The sequence below is a fragment of the Triticum aestivum genome, chromosome 3B, assembly GCF_018294505.1.
Source record: "Triticum aestivum cultivar Chinese Spring chromosome 3B, IWGSC CS RefSeq v2.1, whole genome shotgun sequence".
Taxonomy (NCBI): Eukaryota; Viridiplantae; Streptophyta; class Magnoliopsida; order Poales; family Poaceae; genus Triticum; species Triticum aestivum.
Window position 1 is genome coordinate 837,236,410 of NC_057801.1, and position 14,004 is coordinate 837,250,413.

Consider the following 14,004-nt stretch of genomic DNA (forward strand, 5'->3'; position numbering starts at 1 on the left):
GTTTTCAAAGCCAAACATGTTTTTATAAAACGTAGTAGCCACATCTAACATCTCTTTAGTTGTATAAACTGGACCATTTTTGCCATTCAGTTCAGATAAGTGATTCTTCCTATGCCTATGGTTGGCTAATGCCTGAAAATAAGCATTATTTTTATCCCCATCCACAATTTTACGATCTCTTGATCACTGCCATAAGGCAGTCTCCTCCTTACTCCAGATATTAGCAAGTTCTTTCTTGATGTCTTCCATCCTATTCTTATCTCTATCATCAATTTGATTTTTCTCAGAGAAAACATCAAGGATATCAAATTCGAGCAAAAGCTCTTTTTTCTTCATCTTGATACTTGCCTCAATGTTGACGCTCCACCATTTAAATTTTTTTCCTAAACAATCTACATCTATTCATCCAAACATACATGGTTGAATTACCAGAGACTGGAGTGTTCCAGATTTTGACCATCGGGTCTCTAAAATCTGGTTGGTTTAACCACCATTTTTAAATCTAAACATTTTTGGGGATGTAACCCTCTGGGCACCAGTGTCCAATAGTAAAGGTGTATGATCACTCCCCACACGGCGAAGAGCAGTCACCACCGAAAGTGGAAAATGATTATCCCAGGAAACAGAAGCAAAAACTCTGTCTGTCGCCACGAAAATGGGATTATCCGGATTGTTACTCCAAGTGTGTTTCCTATTAGCAATAATGATCTCCATAAGGAGCCATTTGTTTACCCAATCATTGAACAAATAAGTAATCTGGTTATTAATCATCCCATTGTTCTTATTACCTACTCATCTGACCAAGTTAAAATCCCCTCCCAGCAAAACTGGGTAAGTCAGCCCATCCATGATGTCATGAAGCTCAACAATAAAATCCAATATGGACTCATTATACGAAGTACCATAGATAGCAATCAAATGCCACATGAAACCATCACTTTTATTTTTGGCAGTTGCAATAATGCAGAACTTTTTATCAACAAAACATATCACCTCAAACAATTCCTTATTATGACCCACAAGGATCCCCCTGGCTGTATTTATAGCAGGTAGGTAATGCCAACAAAACTCTTTCTTACCAGAGGCGCAGGTAAGAATGTGTTTGTCAATAACTTCCTTCTTGGTTTCAAAGAAACACACAAAATCTACCTAATTGTTACTATTGAAATCACCCAGGCACTGTAATTTACCAGGTTGACCCAATCCTCTTATATTCCAAGGCTCCTAACATTTTACTCTAAAAGGGTGAGATAAGCCACAAGGCTTTTTCTTAGTATTCAGAGCAGGGCTTTCCAAAAATGGATCAGCAGTGCCATCTGCTCCATTAGTGAAAGCACTACTATCAAAATTTTGTGAGGTACAATCATTAAAATCATCCAAATCCAAGCTAGCGGGGAGAACAATCTCCGGATTCTCATTAGAAAATTGAAGGCATCTAGCTTTGTCATAGTTAATTAAGTCCAGAATGATGTCTTTTCGTTTTTGTTCATCCTTACCAATGCACAGATCTACACTATCAATCTTAACAACAAGCTCATCAGGGTCAATGGTAGCAAATGATTTACCTTTGAATGTAGTAGGAATCTCCAAATTCTTCTTCTTCATGTATGCCGCAGCTTTATCCATGATCTTGACATCTCCATGGCGCCTGGTAGCTAGTTTGTTGACAAGCACAGGGCCCCAAGTTGGTGAGTTCTTGACATTGGGTTTTTTATTGCACTGAATCTGCTTTCTCCAAGGTTTCCAGCAGCGATCTCTTCATAGACCCCATGGCCTAGGCCAAATCTTCAGGGAGACATTGCATCTCATCCTCCAAGGTTTCTTCATCCTCATCAGACTCCACCATTTCAAATTTTACTCAGCTGATCAGCGCAGTAATCTAAGTGTGTTGACAGAGAGGCAGATCTTGTAGACACATGAATTTTTGCAGTTAGTTGTGGACCTAGATCTTCATTTCTATCCTTGGTATTCACTCTCAGAGGGGTTTTGTCCGTGGTCTCTTCCACAAAATCTTCATGGATCTCATCCATCATATTGAAGGGGTGAAACTCAACTGCAAAAGCAGTTTTTTGTGGAACAGATTTGCTTGTACTAGCAGAGGAACCTTTTTTGCCAAGAAAAATTGCTTTATCTAGTTCATCTATGGGCTCCTCTAGTTCATCTTCCTCCATCTCATCATTGCCAGACCTATCTCTGCTGTTGTTTTCATTCTCTTCTTCCCCATCTTCCAGATCTGGCACAGGGTCATCACCATCAGAGTCCTCTCCCATCTGTTCAAAACCTTCCACTGTGAAGAACAACAAATATAGTTTTCTTTTCATCTCAAAAAGCCTTTCAAATGGGATCTTCCTGGGGTCTCTACATGCAACCTTCACTCTAATGTTCTCATAGAAACTTTTGAATATACCATTCCAATCAACATCAACCAGAATTCCAAAGCAGGCTGTGATATGGGCAAAAACTTTCCAAGCATACCACTTAGGGGGAATCCCCTCAATCTGCACCCAAGCTTCAGTCAGTACTCCAAACTCATCAAGCATCCCCTCCCACTCACATACCTTAGCAGATACTCCATCAATTGGTAGCTCAAATGCAGGAAACTCAATCAAGTCATCCACATTTTTCCAAGGGGGGGACCTAAGAAGGAATTTCTTATCCCCCAGATCCCTAATCTGCCAAGGCCATTTTTTGTTCTTGCAAAAGATTCCATTAAGCTGTATTAGCAACTCCGAGGTAGAAACCTCACCTTTGATAATCTTGAGGACAACATAGTTCCTGTAGTTAAGCCAGGTGGACTCCGATGCCAATGGCACATCTATGTGGTAGAACCCTAGACCAGCCGCAACACTACCAAAATAAGTAGTTGTGGGCTGAGGTTTTGCCCAGGCAGCACAGTTATTGACATTATGACCTCCAGCATAGATAAAGCACTTCTTCGGCTCCACGCAGTTACCCACATAGTGCCCAGACCAGCTACAGTTGAAGCATATCATATCCTTATATTTGGGATCTAGAGCTTGGACCACAGGTAAGGGAGGAGGAGGAGGGGTTGTAGCCACAGGAACAGTAGATTGCACATGTACCTGGCTCGTCTGCTTATGACCTCCTTGATGAACAGGTTTAGCCACTCCGCCTGAGTTAGGGGCAGCCATCTTCCCATCTTGTGGAGCAGCTTTCCTCCCTAGAAGTGAGCGGTGCTGCCGTTGCATCTCCTGACCACGATTGTCCATCTCTTCTTGACCACTTCCACAAACGATCTAGGAAAACCTAGCCCTTCGGTGGAGATTTTGAAGATGGTGGGAACAGGGTCAAATTTTCCCAAGTATCGGACCGGAAAACAATCTTACACTTTGAATTTTCTGTCTAGGAATAGATCCTTTCTCACCCAAAACAATTTGGGAATGGCATCTTTAGGGATTGGAGGTTTCGGCCCCCCCTATATGTGGGCGATGGTGGTGGATCGGGGAAGGAATAACCCAGAGCTGCCCGGAAAAATCTGCTATCTCTTCCCCGTCCCCGTTAACTGAAGTAGAACACGTCTTCTTAAATCCTGCCTTTCTATTGGCCACATGACCCATAATCAACGGTGGTGGGATTGGGGACGGCTCCACCACCGGGGCCCGCAGTATTGAACCCAGCCCCGCCGTTCTCGCAGAAGAGAATTCACCGGTGGCGAGTTGTTTCGCCTGATTAGGAGAATTAAAACACTCTGTCAACAATTTAGGAGTACTAGATGGGGAAGCGCTTAAATCATTTTGAGGGACAACCCTCTTAACCACATCAGAAACCTTCTCTCCACTGGATATGCCCCCAAAATTATCATATCAATCGACTCGAAAACGAGATTTGGGACGAATTTTTTGTACCTTGTCAGGAAGATGGGGGATCTTCCCGTGGTCTCCCGGCCACGGCGAAGGATCTAGGCTACGCGCCTCTCCCCTCCGGCGCCTTGCTGGCGTGCCGGGGTTGCCACGAATCAGGGGACCCGCGGCAGAACAGTCCCTGGCGGCAGAAGTTCCGGTGGGATATTCACTATCTGCACCACCGATGGAGGGCGATGTTGAGCTTTGACGGATTCCTTGTTTTGAAGCGGGATCACTTCGCCTCCTGCCTTGGGTCCGGTGACTCTGCCTCCTGAATGGCCCAGAATATGAAGTCGTAATCCATCCCTCCATCGTCTCTGACGAATCTGGCGCGCTCCTCGAATGCCGCGATCCGCAGAATCTCCAGAAGGATATCCGGCCAAGCGGAGCGGATTGGGAAGCGCTCCCTCACCACCCGGAGAACCTTCGCCCTCGCTTCCGGCGACTCCAATTCGACCACCGGTTGTTGTGACACCGTCACCGGCGGCTGAACCACCAGCGGCGCCGCCACCTGATGGGAGGAGCGTATTCTTCGCGCCCTCCCTCCGCGCCTCGCCCCTCCCCTCGCCATCCTCAGCACTCGATTCGGCCGTGGGATTTGTCGATGGGCAGTCTCGCGAGGTGAGATGTGGAGGGATGGGGTGGGAGGAGGGGATAGATAAGCCCTCGCTGCCATTAATGGCGGTAGGTGCGACGCCATTACTCCTGGTGGGTGGGTTGGGTTCGCCCTCCATTTTTTCACCCTCCATTACTCCTTGCTCGAATTTTGAGTGAGGCCGACGGCGACAATGGTGGAACCACACACGACGACACACGAGCTGTTTGACCCAGCTCGTGTCGTGGCGGAGCCATGTGCAGTATGCACATTTAGCAACACCAAAAATGTTGAATCAAAATCAAAGCTGATTCAACCGCAAAAAAAACAAAACAAAACAAAACAAAACAAAAAAATAGAGTAGCCGAAAAAGGAGTCAGACAAAAAAGAGCGCCGTTTTTAAGAGGCTAGACAGACAGATAAAAGAGATAGAGATAGATAGGCATCGTCATCACGCCCCGCACACAGTTTCGCGAGAGAACAGGCCACTGGTCGAGCTAAGACAAATGAGTGAAGTGAAACGGAAGCGCCGCTCCGGGGCCGCGCGCCGGCCAGCTCTACCGCGAGCGTTACCGCTCCGGGCTCGGCTCCGCCGTGACCCACGCCACGCGGCCCCTTGGCACGACATGTGTCCTACCCGGCAGCGTCGCGTGTCCGCGCTTCCGAAGATACCCCTGCCTCCGAGAGCAAAAGGGCGGAGCGGGGCGGCCGCGGTGAGGGCGAATTATTTCAGTTGCAACAGAGGAGAGCGTCTCCTTCCTCTCCGTCTCCGTGCGAGGCAGCGGCGAGCAGAGCCAGAGCGGAACAGCACAACACCCAACATCAATGGCTTCCACCATTCTCGTAAGTCGTTTCTCTCTCGCTTCGTGCCGTGTATCATGGAGGAGTTGCTGGCTGACCTTAATTGTGTGCTTGGTTCCTGTCCCTCCTTCCGGCAGGTTCTTCTCTGACGAGCGCCGGAGCACCAATTGACGAACCAGTTCGTGCGCAAGCCACGCTCTGACCAAGTGACCACTTCGTGGCTTCGGCCGCGGCGATGGAGCCCTACTCGAGGGACCTGCTGCGCGGCACCGGCGGTGGAGACGACGGCGATGAGAAGGTGCAGCGCTTGGATTCGCGGACCGAGGACGTGGACCTTACCCTCGGGCTGTCGCTCGGTGCCGGGGATCGGTTCGACTTCGGCGCGGAGAGGGGGAGCGGCAGCGGCGAGGGGCTCCTCGTCGGTCGCGCTGATCCAGGAGGTGGCGCCTCAGCGACCCTGCGGCCGCAGGGGAGTGGTAACAGCATCAAGGAGGAGCCCGCGGCACAAGGTGCGTCTGTCTTCGTGTTCCCATGCATAATGCTATCTCTACTTCTGTATTTTTTTGTTTTTTTGCATGGATGTCTACTTCTGTATTTGTCTTTTGCTAAATATAAATGTATATTTTTTGAGGGAAAATATAAATGCACATGGTATAGTACTGGAGTAGTATTTAGAACAGCACCGGGCTCGTGCGTCGCGTGTGCATACATCTCACTGGGTACATAAATTTGTGCCAGTTAGGTCAGGTGTATGTATAATGGACAAGCATTGTTTAATTGTTTGTAAGACTGGTTTGCGTATGCGAGGGGTTAAATACAGTGAGAGTGCCTCAACTAGCTTGTCGCAATCACTTTGGTAAATTTGTAAAATACACCAAACAGGTGTTGTGACTTGTCCAAACGTAAAAATGTGGTGTGCCTCCGTTCATATCTCAGCGTAAGCTCTGTCCCTGTGGCATGCCAGCGTGGCAGTCGCCCACATGTTAGCGGCTGGGAGTGGGTCAGGCGCTGGCTCCGTGTGTGTTTTTTTCTTTACATAGAACCTCCTGGATTTTAATAAGACAATTTACTTTTTAAATGATTTACTAGTATTGAAGGAGATTTAAGGAATATGCTAGTGCATTTGGAAACATATGTTCAACATGTTTTGGGAAAATGTTTCACGTGTATTATAAAATTGTAAATGTGTTTTTGAAAGATGTTTGTCATGCATTTAGAAAATTCACAACGTGTATTAAAAATAGTGTGTAAAATTAACCTTACATTTCTACAAACACCTTTTACATATTTTTAGAATTAACTATTATTACACAAAATTTTAATACAAGGCTGTCAATTTTTTTTGTAATTGTGTACTTTAATAAAAAAAATACAATGAAGATACATACCAATTGTTCGTGCTTGTGGTCCTGAATGAGGATAAACAAGTTTACACAATAATTTTTAATATACGTTAAACTGTTTTAAACCCACATAAGTTTTAGAAAAAAATCATGTTTACCTCTTCAAACTACATAGTCATGGCATACGGGACTAGTTGAGGCACTCGCAGTGTATGTATTTAACTTGTGTGTGAGCATGGGGGGGGGGGGGCTACTATGGGGGTCATGGAGGCAGAAACATTTTCCAGAGCTTCTTTAACTAGTGCATTCATATCTATATTCAGTATTTATTAACTATTTGTAATATGTTTTGTCAAAAAAAAATGCCCCCGTGTTGGTCAGCTCTAGATCCGCCACTGTGTGTGAGCATAGGTGCAATGCACATTAGGTAAGTGGAGTTGGGGGTTGCAATTTGTCAGTTGCACCAGGCCGCCGGGGCCGGTGAATAAAGAAGTACTCCGTATGGAGTAAGGCTCTCATGTTCTGGAGTATAGCCAGACCGCTGGATTTTAGGTGTATTTTGCAAGCTAAGAGCCTAATATATGATCTCTCATAATTAGTGTTCAGCTCGGTTCGCTTGCTTATTTGGCAACTTATACATCATAATAAAGTTGTCCTGTTTACAACTGTTTGCATGCCAGTGTCTACTAGGACATTGACATGATTTGTGTATCATTTCAGGAAGATGGGAAAGTAAAGATAAAATTAGGGTGTGAGAGCTAGCCGCTTCGGCGGATAGCCACTAGCCTTAGCCTCACAAGCAATTATTAGCTTGTTAGTTTTTATTAGCAAAGAGGCCAAATCCATGTATTGAAGTGAGCCAACCCATATAGGACCATCCTTAAAGAACTAGAAAATTACACTCAGGTCCTTCAGGAAATTGATGCCATGAGAAAAACTCAATACTCCTTCTAAACCTTCGAAGCAACACCGGGCCTGTGGAAATTATTGATGTAGTGGCCGTGAACGTTTTGGTCGGTGCCATAAGATGTCAAGGAAAACAGATTGTCTCTCCAAAGAAGATGACGAAGATGGATCGGTTCAGGGAGACCTCACCTCACTAGCTCATGACGAAACTGAACCTGGTCGAAGTTCGGCGGTTGAAGAAGGAGCTAGAGGACCAAGACATGAAGCGCTTCGATGGTTGGCTGGTAGAAGAAGGATCCAGAGGACCAAGACATGAAGCATGCCATCTATTACACTCGATGACGCATTCGAAGACCACCTGCAAAGTACGCCGAGAGAGCAATGACCAGAATTGGCGTTGAGATAGTCTCCAACGAGGTGGACCAGAAGTCGGGGAAATTTTATTCTTATCATGCATGACGCTGCCACCACCATCATCATCCTCGTCAAGGAAACAAACCATAAATACAACTCGGTAACATGTATGTGTGATGTAAGAATGATTATTAGTCGAATGTGATATCAGAATTTGGTGCCTTTCGGCATAGAAATTTGGGCACAAAGGATACCACTGTGAGACTATAGAAATGAAGTTGGACACTTATTGAGGTCTATGTCATTGATGAACAATTTGGGCAGCTGCCATGATGCTCTCCATGTTGGTGTACCCATGCTCCACATGTGTGCTTCCTAACCTAGTTTAACATTTTCTCGGACTTGCTATCAGATTTTGGTTCCCAATTCAGCATGTTATTTTTGACACATCAAAATAACACCCCAGTTACTCGAATCTGACATGGATTTGGGTGTCGTACACGGCAATCAAAATTGGACATCAATCGAGGTACACAAGATCCATGAACCAACTGGACCCTTTTGGGCCCAATTCTTTCCATTTGTTTGTGTCTTGTGAATTCTCATGCACATGACACTTACATAAACATTTATTTGAATGTGACACATAACTCCGGTGCTTTATTTTACATGATGTCATTGGACACGAAAAATAGCACTCAACTTACATGAATTTCAGATGTCATATTCAACAACAAAAGTTGGAGAATTGTCGAGGTCCGTCGGTAATGAACAAAGTCGAAGTTGGTGCCCATCCCAGTCCTAATGCTCGCTATTCTAGCATACCTTGCGATGCCATTGTGGTTACTTACATAGTGTGACACTTTACTCATCTGTAGAGTAGCATCAGTGGTCATCATTTCATTGTATCTCATGAATCACATGACGCCCATGGATGTGGTGTACGATTTTGCGACTTACTTGGCATGATATTGTCAAACATGAGATATAGCACTGAAATTCAAAACAAATCCGGGCAATCATATTCGTAAATGAAAGCTTGAAAGCGATCGAGGTCTATCACCAAGGAACAATTCGGAAGCTACTGACCATCCTAGTGTGGATGTTTGTCGTTTTGCTAGTTCTGGCATACCTTGCAATCCTGATGTGCTTGATAACTAGTGTAGCATTTTACTCGTCTGGCCAAGTAGCACGAATGCTTTCAAATTATCTGTATCTTGCAAAGCACGTGATACTTGGTCATGCATTTCTCCGGAGGTGATACAAGGTTCCCGTGCCATATTCAGTGGTTAGACATGGCAAATAACGCTCAAATCCAATTAAAATAGGGTGTTCTTATAAGGAATACAAAAGTTCAAAACCATTGAGGTCTATCACTAAGGAACAAGTCAAAAGTCATTATCCATGCTAATGGGGATGGTTGTCGTTTCGGCATACCTTGCAACTCCAATGTGCTTGTTTAACTAGTGTGATGTTTTTACTTATTTGGCGAAGTATCATAAATGCTTGCCATATCTATGTATCTTGTGAAGCACATGATGCATGGGCAAACATTTCTTCGGAGGTGGTACCCGGTTCTAGTACCTTATTTTCCATGAAATTGTCGGACATGGCAAATAAAGTCAAAATGACTTCAGGCGGTCCTATTTGGTAATCGAAGTAACCCATAAAGGTCTATCATTGAGGAACAAATCGGAACACCATCGTCCATCCTAGTATGGATGCTCGCCGTTCTAGAAAACCTTGCGATGGTGATGTGCGTGTTTACCTTGTATGACATTCAATTGTTTGACAAGGTAGCATGAAACACATGCCATTTCTCTATATCTTGTGAAGCACGTGATAGTCGGTCAAACATTTCTCTAGAGGTGGTACATGATTTCAGTGCCTTATTTGACAAGAAAGTGTTGGACATGGAAAATGGCACTCATGTATGACAAAGATTTGGGTTGCCGCATTTGGCAACCAAAGTTGGAAACCTGTCGAGGTCTATTGTGGAGGTACAATGGAAAATGGCACTCATGTATGACAAAGATTTGGGTTGCCGCATTTGGCAACCAAAGTTGGAAACCTGTCGAGGTCTATTGTGGAGGTACAAGTTGAACATTGTCAACAATCCTAGCCCCGATGCTCGGCATTTCGGTGTACCTTGTATCACATATGTGCTTTTTTACCTAGTATAACGTTTTGCTAGTTTGGCAAAGTAGCATCAATGCTTTGCCATTTCACTTTTTCTCGTGAAGCACATGATACCCATTCAAACATTTATCTGGATGTGGTACATGTCTTCAGCAACTTATCCGACATGATATATTTAGACATGATGAGTAACATCCAAATCCAACATGAAGCACATGATACCTAGTCAAACATTTATCCAAACATAGTACATGATTTTTCTGCCTTAGACAACATGATTGTTGGACTCTGCAAGTAACACTTAAGTCAAATCCGACACGAATTTGGGCTATCATATTCGGGAAACCCATAGAGGTATGTCACTTAGGAACAAGTCGATTGTCATCGACCATCCTAGTACCGATAGTCACCATTTTGGTGTATCTTAGTGATGACGATGAGTTGTTTACCTACTCAACATTTACTCTGATATGATACTCGATTCAACAATCAAAGTTAGACAACCGTAGAGGTCTAAATCATCACGAAACAAGTTTGACATTGTTGGGAACGCTAGCTCTGGTGGTCACTATTTCAGTAGACCTTGCGATGCCATGTGCTCGCTTACTAGTCCAACACTTACTAAGACGTGGTAGAGGATCTCTGTGCCTTATCTAGCATTTGTTGGATACGTTAAAAACAGTCTAATATGACGCGGGTTCAGAATGTCATACTCAACAAACAAATTTGGAAACCACAGAGGTCTATCACCGAGTAACAAGCTAAATGACGCACGCCTAATGGCCACGACGTTCAACATTAGATTGTCCACATATGTGCTCAACATGGACTCATACACAGTATTCCGTTTTCGTGACATATACGGTATGTGTATTTAAACAAAAAAACAACACTAAAATCCAACATGGATTTGGGGGGTGGTTTACTTGGAGATCAAAGCTTGGCAAGGATGTCCAATCAACGCCAAAGATGTTTGTTGCATGGTAGTACCGTGATTGTTTGGCGCACCAAGGATGCCATATTAAGCACATTTTATGTTGTGATACCTATGTGCTGGCTTAGCTAGTCTAATAGTAGTTTCTTGGAAGTGGCAAATAGCATTCGAATCCACACGTGGATTAGGAGTGTGGACATTGATGTCCGAGCAACAATAAAAATGCCAAGTACACTTATATTGTGATTGTTCGTGCACCAAGGAAGCCATTTCCAGCATGGATTTCAGCAACTCCTTTACCACCACCACCACGTGTCTTTGACCAACGACCAAATCACACATGATTAGTTGCCAGAGTGCAAGTGAGCAAAGCAACACATCACCTTCTCCGCGACCAGATACCCCCAAAACAATGCTTCCATATGGTGCATATTTTCCATGTGCAACTCACAAGGATGGTATTTTGATCCAACAATACCACGTTCCTACTTTCATGCTTAGCTCCTTGTGTTACTCCTTGATAAATTATGCCAGTTTAATCATGTAGCTAGTTATCTGGATATCTTTAAGGTACTTTGCTTTATCGTTAGAACTATGTACCAAGCCAACCAACATACACCCAACAAATTAAGTTGTGGCTTAGATTCATCCTGGCCTTTGGACCAAAACCATGCAGTTACAGTATTTGTCCTACTGAATATGTCCTAGAACAGGTACTATAGAGACATCAATAATTCAAATTGTTAACTAATCCTTGTTGTAAAACAAATATTGCTAGATTTGGACTGTTCTATATATGCCTTTGTTCCGAGGCGGTTGGCTCTTATTCTATCATATTTGCTTCTATTGATCCATATTGTATTGTTGGCGTTTGATCTTACAGGAACTCCTGGCGCTCAAGGGCGGAGCCTGTCATCAGCTATTGTGTCCTCCTCTCAGGGTACAGATGGTGTGCACCAGGCCGAGGGTGCTAACAACACCATCATGGCAACCACTTCTTCTCCGGCACCAGCGGTAATAGAGGCAGCCCTTGGTTCTGGGGGAGGGCAACAAGATGATTCAGAGATGTCGAAGGTGCGGGAGATTCCATTGGTGTCGACCAGCGGGCTCCCCAATGGCAGGAGGATTGTAGGCTTGCTGTACGAGTACAGTAAAGTTGATGAGGTGACGATTTTGTGTATGTGCCATGGTAGCTTCCTAACTCCGGCGGAGTTTGTGGAGCATGCTGGAGGCGGTCAAGTCGCCAACCCGCTGGGGAGCATCTTCGTCATGCCCCCGCCTTGGCTTTGACCGGCATCGCCCAAGTGTTCCGTGTGTGGCCTCAGCGTTAATCTTAGCTTGGAACAAGAAATCTCATTGTGAGAATGTATCTGTGTTTTAGACTTTACATTACAATGCATATTACCCAAAACTGTAGACATGGTGGGAGATTTGGTCGTGCAAACAATTAAATAACAACATAAGACAGATTGAACATTACTTGTTGTTCTGGTCATCCCTTGTTTCCTATACTGTTTTATCTTCCAGACAGCAGCTTATCATGTAAGTATGCTTGCATGACACACAAACAAAAAATTGGATACCGAGCGGCATTCGCGTTTCTCGTCGCCCATGAGAAAGAAGTATGCCGAGCAAAAAAAACATTTTTTTGAATTAAACGCTCAAGGTATACTAAAATGGATATAGCATCTCGCATATGTAAATATCCGTAATTGTGGCATGGTAGTAACCATCTATTGCTTGCCTTGAGAGGTAGCTGGTTTTAGTCCCATTAACTGCACCTTTTTTTACTTTCCAGAATATGTAACTCATGACTAGTACCACTTTTCTGGCAAAGTGTTGTTCAAGTCTTATCTATATCAAGCTAAAAAGTTGAATTCTAAATTCAATTATAAATTCCGTCTGAAATCTATTCGGTATTTCTCGATAACCGTGGTAATGGAGAATCCCCCCTCCCCCCCAAGAGGCTAGGGGAGGGTGGTGCGGCAAGGCGGTCATGGGAGCGCAAACAGCCGCGGGTGGCGGCAGCAGGCGGCTAGCTAGCGCGGTACGTAGGGGGAGAGGAATGTTGATTGGAGGAGGAAGATGGATGGTAGGCCGTAGGATTTTGATCTGATGGGTGAGACTTCAATGGGGAAATTTGTTGATGACATTTTTTCCAGGTACCAGACAATTAGGCTTTCCCCCGAAATGTTTCATTTGGTTTTGCTTTGAGGTTATTTGAAAGAGCTCGGCCTCTTCTTATGCCAGAGTTTTCAAAAGAAATGACAACCATCCTACCTGTTGGAGATATCACGGATTGTATTCCAGATGAAGTGGCTGATATTGCTGTTCTAGACAAGCCCCTGCATCTAAATTGGTGCCACCATGGGTGAACATGGAAAAAATAAGTCCAGGCAAGTCATATGTGTGTTTTTACATGAATTACCTAGCATATGTGAAAAGAGAAAAACATGGACAAGTGATTACCTGATGCCTCAGATATGCGAACACCTGGCTTACCAGAGTTTATTGCCACGAGGGTGGGGGGCCCACGAGGTAGGGGGGCGTGCCCCCCACCCTCGTGAGCAGGGTGTGGGCCCCCTAGCCTTCATCTTTGGCGATGATTTTTCTTTATTTATTCTAAGGTATTCCGTGGAGTTTCAGGACTTTTGGAGTTGCGCAGAATAGTCCTTCAATATTTGCTCCTTTTCCAGCCCAGAATTGCAGCTGCCGGCATTCTCCCTCTTCATGTAAACCTTGCAAAATAAGAGAGAATAGCCATAAGTATCGTGACATAACGTGAAATAACAGCCCATAATGCAATAAATATTGACATAAAAGCATCATGCAAAATGGACGTATCAACTCCCCCAAGCTTAGACCTCGCTTGTCCTCAAGCGAAAAGCCGATAACAATAAATATGTCCTCATGTTTAGAGGTGGAGGCGTCGATAAAAATAAAATACGAACATGAAAGCATCATGATTATTTCATAACAACAACATAAATAGATTTTGTCATATGATTACTCATGTTCAAGTAATGATTTATTCACAAAGCCAAAGCATGAATCAGAAACATTATTGGG

At 44.3% G+C, this 14,004-nt stretch overlaps 1 protein-coding gene across 1 annotated transcript; it reads left to right on the top strand.

Annotated features, from left to right (window-relative positions):
* Positions 1–5,402: 5,402 nt before the first annotated feature.
* LOC123068092 (ninja-family protein MODD-like) lies at positions 5,403–12,225 on the top strand. The gene is made up of 2 exons (XM_044490583.1): positions 5,403–5,768; positions 11,819–12,225. The coding sequence occupies exons 1-2, from the start codon at positions 5,495–5,497 to the stop codon at positions 12,223–12,225; spliced, it is 681 nt and encodes a 226-aa protein (XP_044346518.1). The 5' UTR covers positions 5,403–5,494.
* The last annotated feature ends 1,779 nt before the right edge of the window (positions 12,226–14,004 follow it).

Bases quoted from the DNA above. Each gene is read 5' to 3' on its own strand.
- LOC123068092 (XM_044490583.1), top strand. From the start codon at position 5,495: ATGGAGCCCTACTCGAGGGACCTGCTGCGCGGCACCGGCGGTGGAGAC. The intron at 5,769-11,818 runs GTGCGTCTGTCT...TTGATCTTACAG, and splicing joins GGAGGAGCCCGCGGCACAAG to GAACTCCTGGCGCTCAAGGG.